Raw genomic sequence first — 18,714 nt, 5'->3', positions numbered from 1 at the left:
TGTTAGCGCTCCCACTCAATTATACTATCATGTTCCCAAAATGTACGTATCATCCTGACCAGAAAGTAGGCTTAACTAACAAATCAAAGAACATGTATAATACTCTTGAGATCAAACCTAACCATATCTTGATTAAGATCATTTAATCTAGGATCAACAGGTGATATTGAATTGAATAGAGATTACGGTAAATTTTAACATATCTAATCAAAGTTCAATATCGGTCCCTTCCGATGTATACTCCATACATTCGATACTGGTAAACTTTGCCAATGCCCTTGAAATGACATACCACTTATCCAAGGTGTAAGAATACCTATCGCTGATTTATCATGCCAGTCTAAATCCAGTGAACTGACAAATCAGGGAATAAACTTTCGAACATATAATCAAGATTATATTCCACTGTGCTGACAACACTATAATCATTAACAAATTCATATGTTCTGGACTTAAATAGAATTTATACATTATATATATAATCATGAAATAAATCATGTGAACCATGCAACATAAAATGTTATTTCTGATCTTTATTAGTAAATCTGATTATATTGAAATGAGTTTTATTTAGGGCACAAAACCCAACAGTTGGGATTCCACAAGAGAAGCTTTAAGTCTGGAAAGGTACTCACTAGGGTCGGCAACCAGGTCATGTCTCTCTCCGTTCAAAACTTAAAGAATTTCTACCTGAATCTTCTCGGCGCGCTCTTGACAGGCGATGATGTGTTCAAGATGGTTAGCCCTCTCAAACATTAATCTAGCATATCTAGTGAACGGGCTATGTGAAGCGTCTTCTGAATCAGAGGACGAGATATTAATGATTTCGGCAGTGGGGAACATTGCTCTAAGTAGCTGACACTAGGCGAGACCCAAGACAAAATGAATCAAAGAAGGCGCGTTGCCTTGACAGCTCCACCTAAGAGGTAAAACCAAGGTGTTGAGTTCACTAGGACGCGCGTCCCGAAAGTGATGCAAACAATGCAATCAGTGCCACAAGATTAGCACTCGGGTTACGACTACTAGAATCCAAGGCCCGTGGAATAAAAGTAACAAAAGTAAAAAAAACAAGGGGAGATGACGTACCTCTGGGTGCAAGAAGAGCCACGAGGATAGATGGGTCGCCTCAAGATAGGAAACACGTTTGCCACCAAAGACAAAGCAAGGATGATGGAGCCTCGCCCTAATAGCAAAAGCAAAGAAAAGTACCCATGCCAAAATAATAGAAATAAAGAGTATGAGAAGCGACTTGGAGAAGAATCGAACTCAAGAGCTCTTGGACAAAGGGAAGGAGGATTGCCACTACGCCAAAGGGATGGTGTGAAGTGATAACTAAAGCAAGGGAAGCCCTCTATATATAGTAGACACAACCTTGATAAGCGTGACGGACAGTAATTGCTTTGCAGCAGCACAAGTTCTCTCATTCCAACAGTCTACCAGAACACTTAAAAGAATTCTAGTGGACTGGGGGCAAGTGTTAACCCCAAAAATCGGCACATTTAATTTTTGGGATTATTGGCCTAAAGGAAAAAAGACCCGCAAAAGTGCGCCAAGTTAGCATACTTGCCTGAGGCCTACTTCTCAAAAATAGTACCCGCATGTCAAGGCGCGTCCGCACCGTCACAAGAATCGCCCCTGGGAATCCCACGAAGATAGCATAGAAGTGTGGGAACGCAAGTGCCGTGTGCGGGTAGGGGGCTCGCATGCGAGTCGGGTGTGCATGTGTGTGTGTGTGTGAGGGCTATATGCGAGTGGGGGGCTCGCATGCGATCCGTGTGGCATGTGCGAGTGGTGTGCGAGGGGCGTGTACGAGTGGGGGGCTCGCATGCGTGCTGTGTGTGTGTGTGTGTGTTTGTTTGTGTGTGTGTGTGTGCGAGTTGAGTGTGCGAGTGGGGGGCTCGCGAGCCGTGTGTGCAGGTGAGGAGTGTGGTGTGTGCTTGTAGAAGGAGCCAAGTGTGAGGTTGCATGGGTGTATGAGAAAAGCGAGCGAAGTGTGAGATTGCATGGGTGCATTTTGAGGGGATGTGAGTGTAGGGAAAGAAGTGAAGGCATGCAGACAAGGATGACGTTGGATGGGAACTCTGGGGACATGACCTACAAAGGAAAGCATACTCCCACGCAGGACTGAGCCTAGGCATAGGCGGGCTAGGACCGTGCCTAGGGCCCACTCTTTTCGGGGGCCCAAAATAAAAAAAAAAAAATTATTAAGCTTTTATTAAAGTAAAATTAAGTGTATTGTAAACAATAAATAGTCATAACTTAGTTGGTTGAGGTGTATGACATATTATACAATGTCATGGGTTTGAATCCCATAACATTCTTTTCAATTTTTTTATATATATTTTTGAGGGCCCCGAAATTTAATTCACTTTAGACCCATATATTCTCAGGGTCGTCCTTGCTTCCACGCCTTCTGAAACCTCTGAATGCAATGGAGTACAAGTAGCGGTGACAACGGACCTGCATGGTCTGAAGGCCCAACCAAAGGTACACTATGGCCACTCACCTAAGGCGTGCAGGTGGGGACCCTCAAACCTGCAACTGGGGACCACGCACCTGCAACTGGGGACCACGCACCTGCAGCTCAGGACCACACACCTGCAGCTCGGGATCACTTTCCCGCAACTGGGGACCACAGGCCTGCAATCAGGGATCGCCTGACACCAAACAAGAGTACGAGGCGTAAGGCCACCACCAGCATCTGCAGCCTACAGCTTGAAACCGATGTGTTGATACCTTTTGACCATTTTGTACCTCTGGCCACTAGAGCCTATAAGTAACCCAATCTCAGATGTGAGGGGGTTGGAAGTCCATGTTGTAAGTCATATAGTTAATGGAATAGAGAGGAGAGTATTCATCATTTCACTTTCATTTTTCCTCTCATCTTTATCGCAACCCTGAGTAATTTTTACATTTTCCGACCACTCACTTGGTTGACGAGTTCTAACCGTCAATAATTTTTATAGTTCGAGAAACTTCGTAATTGAAAAAAAATTCAAAGACAAAACTCTACAATAGTCATAGTCAGAGGAATAAATCCTATTTATTCTGAAAAAAAAAATATTATATTAATTTTAACAACTAATTTAATCTCCATCCTTCAAACTTTATTACTCTTAATATTCCATCCTCTCTGACCTCTCCATCCTTTCAACTTTACTTTAATATTCCATCCTCTTTGACCTCTTCATCCACCCTACTCTCTCCTAGGGGTGTACATCAAACCGCTCAAACTGCCTGTACCGCACCGCACCGCAAAAAAAATATAGTTTGAAATTCTTCGCGGTGCGGTTGCGGTTTGAATTTTTTCCAAACCGCGCAGTGCGATGCGATTTGCGATTTTAAATTATTAAACCGCAATTCAAACCGCACCGCACCGCATGTTTTAAAATTTTAATTTTTATATTTATTTAATTAAGCCCATACATATGAATCCAACCCAAGCCCATAAATCTTAGGGCAAAATCCATAACTCTTCACAAACCCTCTCTTCTTAGCAACAAACCCAAGCCTGTGTTTCTTTTATTTTTAATCTATTGCTGAAAGTATGTTAGTTGTACATTTATATTGTTGTTGGAATTTAATTAATTTCAAGTTTGTTATTTTGATTTAGGTATGTTGTTGAAACTTTAAAAAGATTATTGACTTATTGTTGTTGTTATAACTTTTATTAATCTCAAGTTTGTTGTATTTTCTTAAGTGTTTTGAAATAATTATATTAATGATAGTTTAATTATTTTGTGATGATTTCAAAAAAAAAAAATTGTGATAGTTCAAACCGCAAAAACCGCACTGCATCATTTTTTGCAGTGCGGTTTTTGCGGTTTTTTAGTATCGCGGTGCGGGTGCAGTTTAAAAAATTGGAAAAACCGCATGTGCAGGTTGGTTTGAAAAAAAAGTTAAAAACCGCACCACCCGCACCGCAAACACCCCTACTCTACCAAACATAACATAGGAGAATTATTAATTATTCATTGAATATTTTAATGGCAAAGTCGATAATTTTCAAAATTCAATTTCAAAATATTTATAAATTTCTCCACCCAAAAAAATGAAAATTGTGCCATCACTCAATTTCACTGTTCTGGTCTAAACAAGTCACATTAATTACATTACCCATAAACATCATGACTTTTAACAACTACTGAAAATGAAAGAAGTCTAACATTTCCTATGCATAGAGAGTTTGTAGTTCAACCGCATCTCATCTTTTTTCAGCGTGCCTCATATTGGACAACTGCATCAAATCAAGCAAAGGGTCACACAAGATCAACAGCTTAAACATAAACATGTTATTGAAGTGAACTAAAACTAGCACTAGTAACAAAAGAGTTCGTTTGGTTGGGAGTATCCAAAACACAAAAAGAAAAATAGAATGAAATAAAATATATAATTTATAAGTTAAAAATATTATAAAAGTTTTTTCAACTCGCATTGGAATTGGAATGGTGAATCCTTCAAATTTTAAAATAGAATCGTCATTCTACTATAATTGTGGAAAAATTATTTCACTGAAATAACATTCCAATACTTTTAAATGCAAACACAAAAGAGAAAAAAAATGAACACTTTCCATTCTATTTCATTACCCCCAATCAAAAACAACCTAAATTAATAGTTTAACATTTGTTTCAAAAAAAAAAAAAAAGACATTAACAGGAGAAACAAGACTTATTGCAATCAGATAGTTATGACGCAAGAGCTTTGATATAGATTAAGATGAAAAATATAAATTTATATTCTCCAAATCCCCCATTATCTTGGAGTTTTCAACACAAATGTCAGTGATGAAGTGAGGTGGTAGCCATTAGCAAATAATTGGTTCCAGTGTATATATAACATGAGCTTTCACCATATTTTACGAGTTTCTCTTTTCTACACTCTAATTACCTCATTCTTTCATTTTCTTTTGTTTGAAATGCATAAAAAATATTTACAAAAATGTAAAATTTAAATTATATGAAGAAGAATTAGATCAGCTAATGTATATCGTATTGTAAAAGTTAGTATGTAAAACAAGAAAAAGTACATTTCGGTAAAAGAATAGCGTAAAGGAGTCATTGTAAGTGCTCTAAGTAAAGGACATGTGCAGAAATACATTAACCAAATGGTCAGAGTGACAAGGATTGTTCTAGGAAAGAGAATGAATATATTGAACCCAATAGAATGGAGTCAACCTAAGGTAATTTGCTAACTTACGACAAGAATTCTCAAAGCCAACCTTTGTTCCTCAAGTAGTTAATCTTAATCTACAACAAATCAAATTCTAGTAGATCAACCTAAGAACCGTATTTAGAAACTCAAAGGTCATTTCAATGTTCTTGCTCATGTGGTACAGAAGTGTTACACTGAATATAATCAACAATCACTCCATCCCAAAAATGTGTTTGGTAAAGCAATGCAACAAATCAGACTTCACAAAAATATTTCACAGAGGCATTACTTATTTTCCACTTAGATACCATAAAACAACCAATATATATATATATATATATATACATATATGCATATTCAATAGTTCTTTTGCAATTAAAATGTGGTTTGCTTATAATTAATTTCAATTATATGCTCATACTTCTTCACTAAAAATATTCATGTTTCTTTTCTTCATTTATGAAGAGATCAAACCAACACATTTTGTTTTGAATAAGAACTACAAAAAACTTGTGGGGATTAGTAAACATACTGCGACGGGTGCGTTTCTTGTACAAGATACGGTAGCCACACTCACGACACTGTATCACATCTCCTGGTTTCAGAGTATTCTCCATTCCACAATCTACATAACCACAATATCAAAATCTCAACTACTCTCTCACACTGTATTATTAAATTAAAAAAACAAAACAAAATAGATGAAGGAAAGCATACCACCACAAATATAGCTGACCGGTTCAGGTGGTGGAGGATCCATGAATGAATCTAATTCTGTTGATTGAAGAGTTAAAATTTAGTGAAAATAAATAATTCATGTATATTCCACATGTAATTATCAGCAAATATAATACATCATACACATTCTAATCTCAAAGTATATGATGAGCATAGCACATCACTGGGTTAGCTGCTTTATCGCCTGAAACTAAGGAACAAAAAAAGGGAAAGCAGTCTTGCTTGCTCCACTCAATTATCATAGTGCACATTTCAGCAAGGTGTTCAAGTATGGAAGCAGAAGACACTACTCCAAAATAGTTCACACCATTAATTATCTTACTTACGAAGCATAAATAAGACAAACTCCTAAGCTATATTATCTATGTCAGTGTCAGATAGCATTAAAACAAGTGCATTACATACCGTACCAAACCAGTAAAAACAAAAGGAACCTATAGAAGGACTAGAATGAGAAGAAAATACAGGACATACCACATTATGTAAAAATAGACTAAAGAACAACACAAAATTAAAAACCTTCTAAACCTATATTAACTAAAGAAAGCAGAACAGCCATAAATTCTTTGAATTAGGAATTTTTTGTGAAGAAGATACAATACATACAAATTAGTATAAACACATGTAATCATTATTTACCAAATCATCAATAAATATAAACGACATAAACTGTGAGTTGAAAAGGTGTCCGTAGTGGAGCCAAAAATGTTTTTACTTCACAATAATAATAATAATACTTCCACCATGGATTGTGATTACAATCCTCATTAGCAGCCTCAAAACCGTACCTGAATCCGAATTTATTCGACAATCCAACAGACTATACTCGAACGGAATTCCTCCTACCGATAGAGAGATTGAGCGGAGATTGGGCAAAGGAAATAGTGCCAACAGGTTTTGCTATGCAGTCGGATGAAACCCTAAATATGACTGGTTTTTAATTGGGCTTCTGGTAGTGGGCTATGATTATATAGGAGATTAATTGATAATAGAATATGGGAAACTTACCAAAAAAATAATATTAGAATTTTAGTTAATTTTTACAAAAATACTGTCACTTGGAAATCTTTTCAAAAATATTGCACTACAACAGTAGAACACAAAACAGAACAACTAAAATAACAGTGAAACAACTAAAAAATAACCGTAGAACAACAATAAAAATTTAACATAATACACAGCATAAAACTTACACAGTATTTTGAAAAAAATTCCGTCCCACAATATAAAAGTAAAAAAGTTAGAAATTTCAGTATGTGGTGTAATTATCCCTAGAATAATGTGGAAATTGCAGTATACCTACTTTACTTTATTTGTTTTAATTTTTATCTTCATTTATATATTCTTTAAGGAGGCGTTTGGTACGAGGTGTTCAAAATAATTTGATTATAGTGAATATTATGAAGGAGAATATGATTACAGGGAAATGTGTAAACTGTGTTTGGCTGTGTAGGATAATATGTAATCATATTCCTGTTAATTAAATTACACTGTTAAGTTAAGTAAAGGAACCTTATATATTATTTTAAATTATTAAAATAAAAATATTTTTTTATTAGGAGCTAATACAATAGGTATTGTGATTTTTACCTATTAATAAGGATAGTAATTTGTAACCATTGATTTAATCAAATGACTCAAATTAACCCTTGAAAACTACTCCATAATTAATATATTTTTTTATTTATAATTAATCTTGAATATTATTAATTACAAGTTCAACTAACAAACTACAAACTTATAATTTTTCTTTACTTATTTATCTTATGACTATTTATAATTTTTAATTAATTATTTTTTTAATTTGAAATTTATATATCTATTTTTTACTTAACACAATAATTGTAGCTAGAAAAGTATAAAATATTCAAGTTATTCAATCATACAATAATCAATACAATCAATAATATAAAAATGGTGTAAGTGGTAAAATTATTGTATATCAAGTACAATGACATGAGTTTAATCCTTTCAAAAGATATGATTTTTTTTTTAATTTAAGATTTTAAATTAATTTAATAATTTGAATTTCTTTTTTTTTTCTAAACAATAGTTCATTTTTTTTTAATATTTACTAAAATGGAACAATTCTTATACTATGAAAATTTTAAAGTTTGTAATTATTGTGGTGGAAAGTCTTAAACTTTAATTTGTTAATATATATTAATGGTTGTATTACATAAAGTATAATAGTGAACAATAAAATAACACATGCAATAATAATAATAATAATAATCAAATAAAAAGTTTGTCATATAAAAATTGAATAATAAATTTTGTCAAATAAAAAAAATACATTATAAATAGATGAAAAATTTTGTACAAAAAAATATCTGAACGATTTCGATTTACCATCAATCTCATCTAAATTTTATAGTTTATGAAAACTTTAATTATACGGTACTTCAAATGTACTATAAAGTATAAACGATCGAATTGTTACCCTTGTAAAGACATATTTTTTTATTATTTATTATTAATTTAACTTTTAAATTAATTTAATATACTAAATTTTTTTTTTAAAACAATAATGTATGGAATATACTATAAAAATTTTAAGGTTGTAATTATAATAGTGAACAATAAAATTATACATGCATTAATAAATAATATTCAAATGAAAAGTTATGCCTCTTTGTCAAAGGAAATTATGCATAATAAATAGATAAAAAATTTGCACTAAAAAAAATCTAAATGATCTCGATTACCGTTGATCTCATTCAAATTAGATAGTATATGATAACTTTGAATAACTATGAGATTTTTCAGATGTACAGAATGATCGAATTGCTACCTTTATATTTTAAGATCAACAATTGCACAATATAATTGTTATCCCAAATTTTAGGTTGTATGACATGCAATCAAAATTGTAACATGTAGCAAGACAGGTCATCATAAAATTATACCTCATCGATACATTAAGATTGTACAAAGAAGTATTTCCCTTAACGGCAAGTTGTCGTTCTGGTCAGTAGGGAGACAACAACTTGATAGATAAGCTTGTTGGGTGCTTATATTGAAGAATCGATATATGCTTGATGTGAATATATATATTGACAATGTAAACTATTTTAAATTTTATGATAGTATATTAATTAAACTTAATATTATGGGAAACTCTTATACACTTTTTAAAAAAAAAAATTATAATTTTTGTATACAATAAAATATAACAATTGCAAAATATAATTGTTATCCCAAATTTTGGGATGATGACGTGCGAACCAAATTGTAACTGTTATTCGCGTTTTTGGTATTGGACACGTGGACTCCAAGTCAGCACTGCAAACCTATCAGTGGGACCCTCAACAAAGGAGAAGTGGGCCAATCCCACCTCGATATGTCCTTCCATGAACATATCTTGGTTTCGCACTCGTAAAGCCTTCCGCCTTCAGTAATTTGTACCTGAAAGACATGTCTGATACCACGAGACCGGAGAGATAAAACTGTGTGTTCCCAGAAGGCCCTTCCGATTTCCCTTTATATTCCAACACATAAAGAAAGAAACTACAATTGCTAGATCAAAACAGAGTATCGTATCAAGATTAAAGGGAAAACTTCCTATAACAAATATTAGCAACTAGGAGTAACCAAAGTTGTGATAACTAGGAGTAACCAAGCTTGTGGTACTTGGTTTGATCCAAATGGGACAATTCTTATAGATTTTTTTTTTAATTTTGTAATTGTTGTATACAATAAAATAAGACGTGTGATAAGACATGAATAATATTTCTTATACATTGAATCCAAAAATATGAAATCTGCACATAGTGCGAAATGGTTTGGATGAACACCCCTATTAAGAATAATAAAGTGGAGATAAAATTCTTAAAAAAAAATGAAATAAAATAAAATAGAAAAAAATTAAGTGATATAAAATCATCAAATGAAGGTTACAAGGATTGAATTAGGACAACTTACCATATGTGCTAGAATAATTTATTGTATAATTTGAATCTTATTGATTTATATATTGTTGTGTGTAGAATATAAATATATACATATGTTTTTCAATGTATTATGCATTTACTTTTTCCAACTACATATATTAAACTCATGACATTTTAATTATTTGAAGAGTGATTATTATAAACTTATTATAAGTTGAATATGTTATAGTTTTTTATAAGTATAATTATTGTTTTAAAAATAAATTTAATTAAAATATTTTTTTATGTAAATTTGAAATAAAAAAATATTTATAATTAAAATTAAATTTTAAATAGAAATTAAATAAAAAGATAAAAAAAAAATTAGGTTTCGAGTTTGTTAGTTGAACCTACAATTAATAATATTCAAGATTAATTATAAATAAAAAAATATTTTAATTATGGTATAGTTTTCAAGAGTTAATTTGAGCCATTAGATTAAATCGAGGGCTATAAATTACTATTCTTATTGATAGGTAAAATACCCAATCCCTACTATAATAGCCCCCTTTTTTATTATGTCTATTTAATGTTTATTATATATAAAAATAGAATAATTATTCATTAAAGAAATATATTTTATTGTATTTTACTGTTGGGCTCTTTTAAGTAAGAAAGACTTGATTTGGGTTAAATGGATCAATATCATTTACATAAACCAAACTTCTTACTGGCTATGTGATTTAAAGCCTGACACAAGTTGGTATTAGTGTAAGCTTTGTCACTTGAGGAAGAGGCTCACAGAGCAAGACATAAAGGCGGCTGAGATTTTAGGTAAATTCAAAACCGGTCTTTTATATAACAACTTGCTTGATCAAACTTAGATTCCTTACCATAAAACTATTTGGAGTTCTCTTACTTTACCAAAGTATAGATTTGTGCTATGGCAAGTGGTAAACTCTCAACTTTTAACAAAAGACATTATGGCAAGGTTTCACATTCCCATGGAGTCGAACAAGTGCCCTGTGTGTGATGAGTTCAATGAATCACATGAGCACTTGTTTTTCTCCTGGTGCTTATCTCGCAGAGTTATTGAGTTAGTGTTTAAGTGGCTTGGTAACCGAATGTGGCCTTTAGATTTTAAAGAGTGGATAGGCTGGCTATCAATGAATATGGATAACCGGGTGAAAAAAAAAATCAATATTGCTACTACTGCTACAACATGTTACTACCTCTAGATGAATCGTAATAGATGTGTTTTTGAGGGATACTCGCATATTGATACTCATATTGTTGCTGATATTAAAAACGTAGTGAAGTATAGAGTCCAAAATATAAAGTATAGAAGATTGGATAGATTTGAGAGTAGAGTTTTACAGCTGCTACAAATGTAATTTACTCTTGTTGAGTTGTTTCGGATAAGGACTGCTTGTTCTTATCTTGTATGTTTGTTTGTTTTGGTTTTGTTCTTGATTAATGAAGTTCTTCTTTCTTGATAAAAAAAATGAACATTTATATATATTTTATCACTATGTTATTTATTTTTGTTCGCTATGTTATTTATGTACACCATCCGCATATAATTTATGTATAATAAATATATATATATATGTTATTGCTAATAATATAAAAATAACTCAGTTAAAAAAAATTGATCTCACAAATAAAATATATATCGTAATGTTTTATTTATAATAAATGATAATATTATTGGTATTTAAATTTATTTATTAATTCAAAAATGTTATTCAAATTAATATAATTGAAGGTAATAATTAAATTCTACTTTTTTTTAAGGTATCAACATTACCCTCCTCAAGGGTAGTTATATTACTAAGGGAATAATATTCTAAGGCTAAACCTTCAAAACAAACAAGGTAATGTTTCACATTACCATTCTCTTGCTAGCATTAACTCATTCTAAACAACCCCTAAGATATATCCACTTTTATAGATTATATCTCTATTATACTCCTTAGATTAATGTAAATAATGTGTTACACTTATGGCACGTTTACTATACAGTATTCAGAATCGAAATAAATTAATGGAGAAATGTAACGGAATAAATAAAAAATAATCAGAATCAATATTTGTGATATGTTGTTTATAAAAAAAATTTAAAAATGGAATAGTTGTGATTTATCTTGTTTACTTTATTAGGAAACGTAATCGGAATGCTTAAATTAACTAAATTGCCCTTTTGAGTTAAACTATAATATATGGTAGTTATTTTGTAAGATATATTTTAAAGGAAAAAATTGTCATTATATATTTAATATTAAAAAATAAAATAAAAATAATTAAAATCAATTACCCTTAATGGCATTCCTTATAAAATTGGTGAGGGAAGTTCTCCCTTTCTGTTCTCCTTTATTTAATCAGGTCCTCCCTTTCCTAATTTTAATAATGTAAGTAAACAAATGTAAGGGAATGATTACCTTACTATTGATTCCCATTATTTATTAGTAAACATGCCATTAAATAGAGGGCAAGGGTATATTAAGCAACTCACTCATAAAAATAGGTAAATTTTAATGAAATATAATATAAAGGTATTTTTAATTAATGGATAAAAAAAGTATTCTTCTACTCATTTTTAGATTAATAGTTTATCTTTCTATTTGGAACAAAGTTTATTTTATTTTTTTTTAGAGTCATTTGCGGCATAAATACTTAAGTTTATCTTCCAGTTGCAATTTAATACCTAAGTTAAAATTTGGGTAAATACCATTTTAGACCCTATGTTTTACAAAAGTTACCAATTGGACCCTCTGTTTTGTTAAATGACAAAATGGACCCTGTATTTTCCAAAATGGTACAAATAAGACCCTGAGCTTCATTTTTGACAACTTTTTTTTTAATATAACCAATTTGAAAATACAAACAAATACAGAAAATGTAAACAGTTTTGTCATAACATTTTTACATCGGATTATTATTAAATTTTATTTTGATAAAAAATCAGTTCAGGGTCCTATTTTTACCATTTTAGAAAATATAGGGTCCATTTTATCATTTAACAAAACAGAGGGTCCAATCGGCAACTTTTGCAAAACACGGGGTCCAAAATGATATTTACCCTTAAAATTTTGGCGGCATAAATACTTTCCGTTACACTTTCAGACATTCTGTAGGTAACTTGCTGTTATCTTGCACACTGGACACCAGCTGTCATGCCACATCATCTTATAAAATAGCCACTTAATATTAACTATTAAAGTTAAAAAATTAATTTACTTTTAAAAAAATATTTACATAAAATTAATTTAATAAATTTATATAATATAATCTGATATTAAATAATTATTACAAAATCAAATGTTACCTAAAAAAACATATATTCTTAAAAAAAATGTTTATTGTTCTTAAAAAAAAAAAAAAAAAAAACCAACCCTAAAACTGTGGAACCAGAATCGGGGAGAGAGAAAGGTAGGGCGCTGGACGATATTCTCCGACCACGACCCAAGAATTTTTTGGTGTGACCTTCTTCTCCGACCACGGCAACCAGCCATTAGCGTCGGGGAGAGAGAAAGTGGCGAGACCCTCTTCTCTGACCATGGGAAGTAGCCATCGACGGGAGCAGTAGATTATGGTGTTTTTTAGGGCTGGTGGTGATCCCCTAATTACGGTAAGATTTTTGGCCCAAAAATTGTGAGTTGCTTCTAAAATGTGTGGGTTTTTTGTGATATTTATTTTGTTGGGTTCAATAATTAAGGTTAGAAAGGAGTTTGATACCTATAAAATTGTGGCTGTTATGTAATAGTCTTTTTTTTTTTTTGGAAGAATTGAGTGTGTGATAATGATGGTATTCATTGGTGGGTTCCATGTTAGGAATTTGTGGCTTTTAAAATATATTAAAAAATATTCTATTTTTTTGGCAATATTGAGTGTGAATATTTATTAATCTATTCTGAGTTGATGAGATTATTTTGCAATTAAAAAATTAGAAATTTTACACATAAAGAAGTTATATGTTTTGGGATTTGTGAGAAAGAGTGAGAATCTTTAAAATTTATAGTTGGGTGTTGTTGTGTTATTATTGTAGTGATTTTATGCATGTGTACCTACAAATAGTGGGGTTCATTGTTCCATATTTCCATACCTTATGAGAAGAATGACAGACTTTTTTCATGAGGCTTTGTTTTGATTTTGTGATCCATAGCAAGTTTCTTGATTTTGTTCTACTTTGTATATATATAGTTTATAAAACATAACTTGGCATTGTGGGAATGAATGAGAGAACATATGCTTGGAATATCTTTATTTGTTGCTACTGTTTTATATTACTTTTCTCCCACTATTTGTCCCTAGCTGTATTTTTCTCTCATTTTTACTCCTCTACCTCTACGTTAACTAATATTTATTTTGTTCATAATAATAAATTCATGGTGAATGTTTAGTATATGTAATTATAATTATAATGTATCAAATATATATAATGTGAAAGTAGTATGGTTTCATTTTACCGCCTTCGTTAGCATAAAAGAAATTACTCAATGCATATGCTGCAGTACAAAACAGACAAATGACGAGTTGAAACCCTCACACTCAGCTTTGAATTTTTCATTTATTCATTAACTATTTGAGAAAGGATTTCAGGAACAAACATTCTCATCTTTGAAATATATTTCTATTCATACAAACCCACGTAAAAAATATATCCCTGATTCCTGTCTAATCCCTTACAAACTTAAGCTTCATCATATCATACACACACATATATATATGTGTGATTCACAATATTGTTACAAGGTCTATATATGTTGTCATTAACAATATTGACCAATTAATTGTATGGTTGAGAGGTTCATGCCTCAAAGTTCTTGCTTGGCTGGCTATCATTCTTTTTGTAATGTGTTCCATTTTCAGTAATACAATCTTATGTATTCTTACAAAAAAAAAAATAAAAAAAAATATCAGGGTCCATTGTTGACTAAATTAGTTGCAAAATGATTTTCTGGGTGAAATTTTTAAGAGGTACTAATATGTTACTTATTTGTGATCTTTTGTCTTGGATTCATAATTAAACAGGTGATACTCTAAAGTATTTGACACTTGCAATACATCATGGTGGAATGTTCTTCACACTTTTTGGTAACAAAAAGTATGAGGGTGGAAAGGTTAGTTTCTATTACTGGGTTGAGAAGAGTGAGATGAGCACAATATTGATAGAAGGATTTGCAATTGGTTTGGGATACAAGCTTCCTTTTGGCATGTTATATAAGCCAAAAGATAAAGCTTTGAAGCATGGAAGGATGATTCGAAATAACAAAGAAGTTAATGAAATTTTGCAACAAATGGAGATGAGGAAGTGGACAGTGATGTCTGTGTATCTTGTGATGCCAGAAATGACACATGAGCTAGAATGGAAAGTTGATCCAACCGTTGTTCCTCATGTACCAACCGCCCCAAAGCTTAAGCACTGTGTGATTGAGGAACTCCCACCAAATTGTGATGTTGTGCCTGATGTGGTAGGGATCCCAGTAGACATGAACAAGGGAAAACATGTTAATAAAAATATAAGGAACCTGAGGTTGTTATTCTCAGTGATGAAGATTCATCTGAGAATGATTTTGAAGATGATGAGGATGATTTTGAAGATCATCAGGGTGGTTCTATAGAGGAGAAAGAAGAGTATGAAGATGAAGATGGGTATTGCACTGATGACTATATTACTTTTTACAAGAATGAAGGGTGGGATGATCCCGAGGTTCAAGATGCAGGGGATGATGCACCCCCAATTGAAATACAAAGTCAACCATATCACCCAAATAAAATACAAAGTCAAACACATGTCACAACACCTATAGACCAGCCCACTACGGACCAACCCACTACAAACCAGCCCACTACAGATCAATCCACTATAAACCTGCCCACTGTAGACCAATCCACTACTGACCAGCCCACTACAAATGAAGGGGAATTTGAATTTAATGAGGAAGAGTATGAACAAGATTTGGAAACTGAGAGAAATGTTTCCAAACCTAGTGACCCAAGTAGATGGTGGGCTAGTGTGACCAAGTTTTGCAGCCAAGGTGGTGAGACAAATGAACGTGATGATGGTTGTATTGAGTTAGAGGATGATTTGGCGAGTTTAGCAAGTGATGATGAAGAAGGTGGTTTAAGAAAAATTCAACCAAAGAGTATAATCCATTGTGTGATAAGGAGACTTTTAACTTTGACAAGAGCATGTTATTTGCTAATGTGATTGTTTTTACAAAAGCCCTTAAGGATTACTTTCTTGCACAAAACAAGGATTTCAAATACATCAGCAATGACTAAAAGAGGTGAGAGATATTTGTAAAGGGACATCATGTAAGTGGTTAATATATGCATCTAGGGTTAGTACAGATGGGACAACATTTAGGGTCAACAAACTAGAGAAAGAACACACTTGTGGAATAGTGTTGAATAGTAGACTAGCAAATTCAGCTTTTTTGTCCAAACACTTCCTCAAAACCATTAGGTTGAATCCCAACTTACATTATATCGGGTTCAAGGATATGGTTTCCAACACAAAGTACTCTAAAGTGAGTAAGTGGTCCTTTTATAGAGCAAAAGACATGGCGTTAGCTATGTTGGAAGGAAGTGTTGTTGAGTAGTATGCTATTCTTGATGATTACTGCAATCAATTATTGGCTACTAATCCAAGTGTTGCTTTCCTATTTTGTTTTATGTTTTTAGTTGATTACGATTAATTTTTGAAGAAGTATAATTGTCAAGAAAATAAAAACAGAAGAAAGTTGAGATTTATTCCTATGAAAAACACAAATTTTCTTTTTAGCACATATAGATTAGACATATAGAGTCTTTAACGGCTCTTACAACAGTTTTAACCCCACTGTTTAGAGGAGTTCTGCATATGCTAAAATCAGAATGAATCAAAATTATTGCTATGGTTGTGAGATAATGTTGTTCATATTTATGAATATAGTTTGGTTTTTTTAATATTTATTGACACTATAGTTATGGATGAGAATCAGCCAACGCATGAGATAAACGTTTAGTTCTGTCCATTTCAATTACTATTTTTCTTTCATGCCTCGTCTCTAAAATAAAACCTCATTATAATATGAATAAGATCTGTTAGATCAGTATAAACCATTTTTCTTTCATTCTTGATTACAAATGATTTCACATTAAATATAGAATTAGTGTACTCTGTACACAAATAAGCATTATGCAATTAGAGGCTTTCACAGTTCAACAAAATCTTGTCATAGATTTCCTAAATATTATTGTGTTATCGTGGTGTTTCTAAAATTTTATAGCTAATATCTCCATAGTATTATATCATAATTTTCAATGAAAATTACACATGCATCTTAATTATAGACATTTCATACTATTCTCATTCATAACTCAAGCCAAATTAGAAGAAAAGCAAAACGATAAAAGTAAACATTTCAAATGTATTGAAAGCGTGCTGGCTGGTATCCTTTTTTAAACCATTCATCTTGTAACATTTCAATGCTCTTCTATGGTTCAATTTATGTTATACATTTATGTACTATTTTTTTTAATTGCTCAAGATACCATGTTTCTTTTTGTGTTTGTTACGTTCAACTGCTTATGTTGTTGTTTAATAATGTAGGTAGTACTACTAAGATCAAGACTAAAATGGTTGGAGAAAAAAAAGTGTTCGAGAGAGTATATATTTGTTTGAAAGCCTGCAAAGATGGATTCAGAAATGGTTGTAGACCGCTGATTTGTTTGGATGGTACTTTCCTAAAAGGTTATTGCAAGGGGATATTATTGGTGGATGTTGGGATAGATGCTGAGAATGCCATTTTCCTTATTGCTTATGCTGTTTGTGAGAAGGAGACAACAGATTCTTGGTCGTCGTTTTGTGATCTACTGAAGACAGATCTGGAAAGTGAAAGACCAAATGTATACACATTCATGAGTGACAAGCAAAAAGGCTTGGACAATGCAGTTGGAAGAGTTTTCACAGGTTCAGATATTAGACATTGTGTTAGGCATCTTTACTCTAATTTCAAGAAGGATTTTCCTAGTTTGTTGATGAAACAAATGTTGTGGGTTGTTGCAAGAGCAACGACTATTGCTGAATTTGATAGAAGAATGATAGAAATCAAGGAAGTCAATGTCGCTGCATATAATTGGTTGGTTGCAAAGCCACCTACAGAATGGACAAAGGCTTAATTTTTCTGAAGGTGTGAAGTGTGATGTTCTTTTGAACAACCTGTGTGAGTCTTTCAATAATGCCATTACTGATGCCAGAGACAAGTCAATCATAACTTTGTTGGAAAAGTTAAGGTATTGGCTCATGTGTAGGTTTCAAAAGAAAAGGAAGAGTGTCACTAGGTGGAATGAACTAGTAGGAAAAAACATCATGAAGATCATATAGCAGAACAAGAAGTCTGCTACAAATTGTTTGGTGACAAGGGCAACAGAAGTGATTTTTCAAGTGGACTGCCCAGGCACTATCAGCTATGCAGTCAACCTAGCTGAGAAGACTTGTTGTTGCAGAAGGTACCAACTAAGTGGAATATGTGAGGTAGGACATGAAGTTTGGGATTACATTCATGACTGGTACAAGAAAGATATGATGTTGAAAGGTTATGCGGGTGTGATACATGTTGAAATTATTATAATGGACTAATACAATCATAGGTTTAATTCCATAATACACAATCATTAACTATGTGCCTAATGTTGCTAATAACCATAATGTGATGATAAACAACTTAATTATGTGTTAGAGGCACATGAGAACACCCTTAATACTATAGTTGGCCCATATAATTATAGTATACCATAAAAGACCCCAAAGCCCTATTAGTTAATAACCCCTTAGGGTTATAAGGGTAATAACATGTGTATATATATGTGTGTTATGTGTGGTAAATGGGTCATTAGGGTTTGTGTGATAAAAGGCAAAAGGGTTAGCTCCACAAGTGCTCTCTAGGCTTTTGCACAAGAT

At 32.2% G+C, this 18,714-nt stretch overlaps 1 protein-coding gene across 1 annotated transcript; it reads right to left on the bottom strand.

The window, feature by feature from the left end:
• Positions 1-3,999: 3,999 nt before the first annotated feature.
• LOC115695979 (DNA-directed RNA polymerases II, IV and V subunit 12) lies at positions 4,000-6,840 on the bottom strand. Its single transcript, XM_030623095.2, has 4 exons — positions 6,681-6,840; positions 5,872-5,928; positions 5,687-5,779; positions 4,000-4,237 (listed from the first exon to the last, which is right to left on the bottom strand). Exons 2-4 carry the CDS (start codon positions 5,912-5,914, stop codon positions 4,215-4,217), a joined length of 159 nt encoding a protein of 52 aa, XP_030478955.1. The 5' UTR covers positions 5,915-5,928; positions 6,681-6,840; the 3' UTR covers positions 4,000-4,214.
• Between the last annotated feature and the right edge of the window lie 11,874 nt (positions 6,841-18,714).

Source organism: Cannabis sativa, chromosome 6 (assembly GCF_029168945.1).
Source record: "Cannabis sativa cultivar Pink pepper isolate KNU-18-1 chromosome 6, ASM2916894v1, whole genome shotgun sequence".
NCBI lineage: Eukaryota > Viridiplantae > Streptophyta > Magnoliopsida > Rosales > Cannabaceae > Cannabis > Cannabis sativa.
Note: the sequence above shows the minus strand (reverse complement) of the source record. Positions and strands in the feature narration are given on the sequence as shown.

Excerpts from the sequence above, each read along its gene's own strand:
- LOC115695979 (XM_030623095.2), bottom strand. The coding sequence starts at position 5,914 with ATGGATCCTCCACCACCTGAACCGGTCAGCTATATTTGTGGTG. Across the intron at positions 5,780-5,871 it reads GGTCAGCTATATTTGTGGTG|ATTGTGGAATGGAGAATACT; the intron begins GTATGCTTTCCT and ends GTGGTTATGTAG. Across the intron at positions 4,238-5,686 it reads CAAGAAACGCACCCGTCGCA|TTGTCCAATATGAGGCACGC; the intron begins GTATGTTTACTA and ends GATTTGATGCAG.